This window comes from Rissa tridactyla, chromosome 2 (assembly GCF_028500815.1).
Source record: "Rissa tridactyla isolate bRisTri1 chromosome 2, bRisTri1.patW.cur.20221130, whole genome shotgun sequence".
Classification (NCBI taxonomy): domain Eukaryota; kingdom Metazoa; phylum Chordata; class Aves; order Charadriiformes; family Laridae; genus Rissa; species Rissa tridactyla.
In genome coordinates, this window is record NC_071467.1 from 119,757,670 (window position 1) to 119,764,763 (window position 7,094).

The 7,094-nt window shown below is 41.2% G+C and overlaps 1 protein-coding gene across 3 annotated transcripts in view; it reads left to right on the top strand.

Annotated features, from left to right (window-relative positions):
- The window catches only part of LARS2 (leucyl-tRNA synthetase 2, mitochondrial), a 90,316-nt gene extending 83,222 nt beyond the window's left edge, over nucleotides 1-7,094 (top strand). For all 3 annotated transcript variants that reach the window (XM_054191244.1, XM_054191245.1, XM_054191246.1), the window contains one exon: nucleotides 3,862-7,094. In XM_054191244.1, coding sequence (XP_054047219.1) covers nucleotides 3,862-4,041 — 180 coding nt within the window. In that variant the 3' untranslated portion in view covers nucleotides 4,042-7,094. The remainder of the gene's footprint in view (nucleotides 1-3,861) is intronic.

The following is a 7,094-nucleotide window of genomic DNA, read 5'->3' on the forward strand; positions in this document are numbered from 1 at the left end:
TCAGGTGACATTTCTTGTGGTACCTGTAGTGCTATGGTTGCCTAATGTAATCTATCATAAACTGGTTTAAGTTGCTCTGATTTTTGCCAAACGACGTTTCCCATCTACCTTGAGCTGAACTTGTGGCACATTTCAGCAGAGCATATTTGCAGGAATGAGGTTGAGGAAAACCAGGTATCTTTGCTGAAGTTATAACTGCATTCGGTTTCTCTTTGAGCTCCAACACCTTTGTGGTCTAGGGAAAGAGCTGGTAGTTCAGTAGAAGAGTGGACATAAAACTACATTTAGTTAACCTCTAATGTTCCAACATGTGTATGTGCACATGCACCGTATAGTTTACTGTCTTTTTTCCTACATCTCTAATTAACTAGCCTGTATTCAGCATGCTCCCAGGCATCATAAAGCTTTTATCATTAGATGGAGCCACTGCAGGCCATAGAGGGACTACCTGGAGCCAAGGGGGTGGGATCCACGAGTAGTGTCTCAGCTCTTCCGTCGACTGACTCCTGGGCAACTTGCATTCAAGTTCTTCATGCTCAGGTGTTATGATAGTCTGTAATTAAATAGCTGCCTGCTATTACATCTGCAGGACTCCTGCCTTTTTACCTGTTCACCAAAGGATAACCTTTAGTCTATAATATTTAGTCTATATGGAAGAATATTATGTATGTAAACCCCTTCCTTAGTTCTGAGAAAGTAAGCGAATGGAAGACCAAAGAGACAAGTTCCTTTTTTGAATCGGGAATAATTCTTAAAAATAGTGCGGAGTGGGGGGGGGATGACAACAGCACACGACTGGCTTTCTCCTGAAAGAGCAAGGCAAAAGGGAAATACGGACAAGTGGGGAGAAATCATCAGAAATGTGAATATTTTCAAGTCTTGTGGACACTGTAGGTTTTTGTATGGCTGTAAAAATAAATTGCCCTCATTAAACCAAGAAACATTTGACATATGGAGGAATTGGTTAGTTGCAAAGAGGCAGTGTCTCTTCACAAGGCTGCACAGTCACACTGAGTCTTTGGGACACAACGCTATTCTTCTCAAGACATCAAACTGCCTCAGGCTGCCAGGGGTTTGCCTGCTGAGACATTATGGTTTTATTTCTCTTGACACAAAATACTTCATTATTTCCTGTCTGTGCTGGAGTTATGTCTCGCCGTATTTAACCGAAAGCAGCAAAAGCAGCCAACTCACTCCATCCTTGGCTGATACAATACAGATTGCCTACGAGAAAGACATTTAAGTTCACTGCATATGCATGGTACCTGTTATTCTAAATGTTACTGCAAGGTTGAATATTTTCAATCGTGCCATATATTGTTAATGCTGCGAAAAATCTGACCTGAATATAGTGTGCATTTCATCCTACAACCACACTTCTGACTAGCATTCCTCGCATTTTCTAGGTGGTGCAGAACTGTTAGCAGCTGTGGTCTTGTAACAGATGGTGTTTTTTAAAAAATAAGCTAGGTTTGTGTCATTTTTCTTGCTTTGAAGTATGAGGAAGACCTAAAAGTGCACTGATACTTATTTTTCTTTTTACTTCTCAGAAGGTTTATGCATCAATGATAAAAAAAATATTTGAGTTGAACTAAAAATTCCTCTCCACATTCTCCAGGTGCTTATTTTTCAGTCTTTCGTGATTTTATTTCGTCCTTCATAACTTCTCTAGTTCCCTCTAGATCTAAAACAGTCCAAAATGTCAAATTAAAAAAAAAAAAAAGAGCGGGTTCCTTCCTCAGGGGAAAAAAGGACCCAAGCCTCATTTGTTTCTCCTCTTGCGGTTCGCCATGAAGGTTTTTGAGAGAAACAAGGCTGCCAGCACCCAAGTTTCTTGTGCTAGCACTTTTACCTGGAGCTGCCAAGGGTTATGCTGGTCTAGTGAGATACAGAGAGAGAGAGGGAGGCATAGCAGAAGACATTTGTCCTGCTGAGAATCTAACCCCGCGACAAAAAGGATACATGAATAGGACGCTTGTTACGCATAACCAATCTGCCGTTTGATAAGATTTGTGGACTCTGCTCGCAGCATGGTGTGGGAAGATGAGGAGAGATGCTGTGGGAAGGTACACAGTGTCAGGTCGCCTGGGCTCCTCGACCTTTTTGGGAAAACACAACCGTTTATTTACTATGTTGATTTAGACCGGTTGGCTTTTCTGTTGAGCACAGCACCAAATAGGCTAGTTGTAGCATGTGTCCCCTTGCCAACATCCATCCACTGGGACATATTAATTTGCACCATGGAGGACAGTGAATGACATTTTAACTAACCAGGCATAGTTTTGAGCTCCTGTCTGTGTGTCCTAGCAGCGAGCTCGCAGGCTTGCTTTATATTCTCTGTTTGGATTTTACCGTTTTCTTTTTCTTGTGCAATGTATTTCTTCTCTGAAGTGCCCTGTCAAAAAGAACTACTTGTATTTATTTTTCACAAAAGCTTTAAAAACGAACTCTTCTGTGTTTTTCAGGGAATTTACTTTGCATGAGATACCATAGGCAAAGTTTAACGCAGCCAGCCTGTTAAGATACCACATTAGGGATGCATGTAGGAATAGTTAAAAGCCTACCTACATTATCACTGCAAATTAATGTCAAGTCTAGTAAAAAAGCAGAAATTACTCATCCCAGCTGCATTTGAGACTTCATCTTGTTCCTTAAGTCTGTCCCAACTTCCTCTCTCAGAGAATTGCACAGATTATTTTATTTTGATTAAAATACAAACTAGATAAATGAAGTAGATCTCTCTCATTCGCGGTATGTTGCATACATGTATCCTGGATAAAATCCAGGGGAAAACCAAGCTGTGTGCATTTTTACGTCCAAGCTGTATGAAGCAACACATGTTACTTTCAGATGATTGAAAACTCATTACAATGATGTCTAAAGGTCAAAGATCTGTACTACTTGCAGCAAATTTTTATGCAAGTAATTTGACAGAACTGGATTTAAAAGTTCAAATTATTTCATTTGCTAAATGCAGGATTGATGTTCTTTTCATTAATCCACTGAAAGTATTCCATATAAATCTGAAAGCTTTTGTAATAATGAATTTTATGCTAATTCCAGAAAGGTACTCAGTAATGCTCTGTAGTCTCTGTCCGTTACCTACTCTTACTGGATGACAGAAAAGACTTTCAAGACCATTTTATAAATTCAGGTCGTTCCCACTGAAGGCCTTACTCAGTTTTACTTACATGATTCTGCCCTGCTGATGCAAAACCAGTATGTCAGCTGCTCTGAAAACCAGCCACACACAGGAAAGCGTTACCTTACGAGTGGTTGTCATCCTTGTGGCTGGCGTTGGCTTGATGAGTCATGCGTTTAGTATGAATGCAACATATAATGAGTTAAAGCCTATTTTTCTAAAAATGAGCAGTGATGAATCTTTCAGCTATCTTTTCAGCCGCAAATATTTTCGTTTTAATAAATCTTGCATTTGAATCTCTGTAAGGAATCGCCTAGCTGTAGAGAATGTAAATTGCAGCCTAGAAGTATGTACAACTCAAGATTCCCACCTGACAAACCATTATGTTCACTTTCATTGTTCAGCTTGTGTAACTATCACGTTGTTAAAAGATTGCCGCGTTGCATAGTCACATGCTGCTTGCTATCTTCAAAACTAAGACTTCCTATGGCCACTTCTTCAGTTTTCCTTGAGTATCGTGAGTCAGAGGTTTTTTGGGTTTTTTGAGTCATATTTTTTGGTAGAGGGACAGCAGGTACCGAGAATTTTATCCGAGAAAGAGAGTTTGGTCCACTTTCTCCACTTCCCCATGTATCAAGATGGATTGGATTCAGGAAAGGAAATTGTATAAATCAGTCTAGTAACTTCCGCTTTTTCTTGTTTTCATGTCTCTCTTTCAGATCAATAACAAAGCTTGCGGTAAAGTTTTTGTGCCTCAGCAAGCAGCCCGCAATTTTGAAGAAGTCCACGAGCTAGTTCTTCAAAGTGAACTTGGAGTCAAGCATCTCCAGGGACGAACCATTAAAAAGGCCTTTCTGTCTCCCAGAACTGCCCTTATCAACTTCTTAGTGCAAGAATAGCAAAGGCGCTGCTGGGCTGTAAAAGAGAACTGGAATCTTTTGAGATGAAACCAATTCAAAAATACCAGTTATGGCTATTTAAATCTCATCTAACAGTGGTGAAGAAATGTTATTAAAATCAGGTTGCTGCTAAATCTTCATTTTGGCGTGGAGAAATGCGTGGAATTAAAGTTTCTCATTGGGTTACGGTGAGATGCTGTTTGTCTGTATTCTCTGGGAGGAGAATGAGAATGAAGCGCAGAAGAACTAAATGATTGTAACAGAATGTAAATGATAGAAAGCGCAGCGATTTTAGTGTCAGCCTCAGGAATATATCCTATTGGAAAGTTGGCTTGGCTAAATGCAGAGGCATAAATACGATTCCAGGACTAAACAACTGCCTTGAGTATGTGCTACACCAAATGTTAGGTGCACTGCAGTCAGTCTTTGCTCCCTCTATTCTGTGTTCAGGTACCCTAACATTAGCTAACATTTTAAGTGGCAAGAAAATGTTACTATAGAGTGTTAATTTTAAAAAAGGATTTGTTTAGCACTGGCCTTGGGCGCAGCAGGTAGCCAGAATGGGCTGGTTTGATGCATTTCACATACGTTTCGGAGCCAAGCCAAGAAAAAGGTCAGATTATTTAGCCAAGCCCTGCCTTAGCCACGACCCTCCTTCCTCGCTGGCATATTCCTGTTGGCTCATAGATGAGAGGTTCAACTTCAGCAAAGTGCTGGCAGTTGTTTCTTCACAGAACAGATTGGAAGGTAATTCTTACACAGGAGCCATCTCAGAGACTTTCAGGGGGATTCGAGAAAGAGTCGGCTGCTGGGGTGCAGCTGTGGAGAAAGCAGACAGCATAGTTTTTGCCTCTTCTCCTAGTTCTTGTAGTGCCTAGATCGTAAAACTTGAATTGACATTCTTTCTATTTTTTTCTGAGGGGTTCATTAAGTGGAAATAGCCATCATGTTTCTAAAAATCAATCAGACTTTCATAAAACACAGCCATTCTCATGCCTCATTTCAGCCATTTTATTTCTACACTGCATTGCTGCTATATCCACATGGAAATGTTTATTGTATTTAGCAAATGCTGGAAAAAGGGTTTCCAAAGAGACAATTACAGGGTTCATTGTGTAAGAATGTCTTTTCTTTAACAGCCATTAAACTAAGTAGTCAATAAGCCAGCCATTTATGAGCCATTCTGACAGGAAAGAAGGGCAATAAGAACCAGGGAGGCAAATGGAGAGGACTGTTAACCCTCCAGCCCAGCGGTCCTCCAGACTCTGTATGAGATTAAAAGGAACCCATCAAAAATCTCCCTTTTAACAGTAAATAAGTCCAACAGATGCTAAGCAACTAGGATCAAGATAGAGCGCATTGCAGTGTGAGTACGAGCTAAGCAATACGGATATTCGTTTTGATTTTAAGCATTTTTGGTACTGGAGACCTAGCTGCATATAGAGGTGCCAGGCTCAGCGAGCAGAGGCGGCTCTACGCATCCCCGTTTCTGCAGCAAAACTCTGATTTCTCCTTCCTCCTGGAGTGCACTTACCACAGACTTTCTTTTCAGCAGTCCTTTGACACCAGAATGACTAAGAAATGGAATATTTATAATGAAGATACAGTCTTTGCAGTTTTAAGACTCAGCCACAAAGGAATGCATTCAGACATTCAAACACAGGCCTTTAGTTGGAGTTAAAATGATTTGAATTCCAGTGTCTGCCTGACATATATGTTGTTATAAATTCATAAAACTCCTGTTCAGAAGCCCCTAAAAGGACTGTGAAAGAGATCCTTTAAAGTAAAATCCGCAGCACAGCATAGTCCTGCTTTTTTCCTGTCTCAAAGTTTAACACACCCTGTGGAACCGTTTTAACCAAGTTTTTCTTTGGGGGGAAGGTGACATGTTTGGTGTAAATAAAAACTTTTAAAATTTACAAGGATGAAGGAAGATGTTGTAAGCCCAGCAGCCCTACGGTGGTGCCTTTAAACAAAGGCTGCAGTCACTCCAGGGCCCAGGAGCAGCCCACAGTGTTTATTGCTGTTAGCACTGGCGGGTATTTGCTCTTGCCAGAGGAAGTGAATTGTAGATGCCACTTGGTGATTCAGGCAAAAATCAAAATCAGGAACGGACTTCTACACGCTAAAAAAGGGAAAGCAGGGAACAGCAATTGCACAAAAAGCGTACGGTCAGCATGTTTACAGTAAGTTGGAATTCAGCGTGGCCTAGAGGGTACAAAAAAGGCGGTGAAAAAGCGAGCGAGAGAGATGATGCAGTAAGTCTGACAGAGCCTAATCCCCTGGTATAAGCGTATGTTTGAAAGATGCCAAGAGGTGCCAGCTGTGGAGTTGTGCGGTTGCCCTGACAGCTGCTGACGTTTCTCATAAGGTTGACTGCTCTGAAGCTCAGTTGCCATTTGTCTTAACGATAATTGCGACTCACAGGTTTGGCCTGTGCCCAGATGGGACGGATACATATGCGCAGGCTGTAGCCTGTTACCGACCCTTTTTAAAATAACTTACTGCACATGCCTCTCGTTTAGTTAACTGTTGTTACTTGTGTCTTGGTACAGATGCGTCTTTATGCTGAAGGTGGTACAAAGCGGTGTCACAGATGGTGTGTCCTTGAAGAGTTCAGTGGCTAAATAGTGTGGGAGTTTTAAATCAGGGCAGGGATACTTGAGGAGCGAGAGGGAAAGGCGCTGATGGGCAATCAATCAAACTGCACTGTGTTTGTCACGCGCTTTAAAATGGTGCCACCGTCCTTATTCCACAAAGCGATGAGACAAAGATGTGGGAGATTTGTTAAATCCAGTGGGATAGACCCAGGACAAACTACTCCAAGAAACAGATCTGTGACACAGAAGGGGCATTCCTTGCATCCTGTCGCTTACCGTCATAGAACACTGGTCACGGCACTGATCCAGTCTGTATCAAGTTTCTATTTTAAATAATACAAAATTTAAAACGGAATTATTGGTACGCTTTCTACCCCAAAATGGTTCATGTAACTGAATTTCCCAGATGTCCAGCCTTCAAACGCTCATCCTGGAAAAATAAAAGTTGGCAAA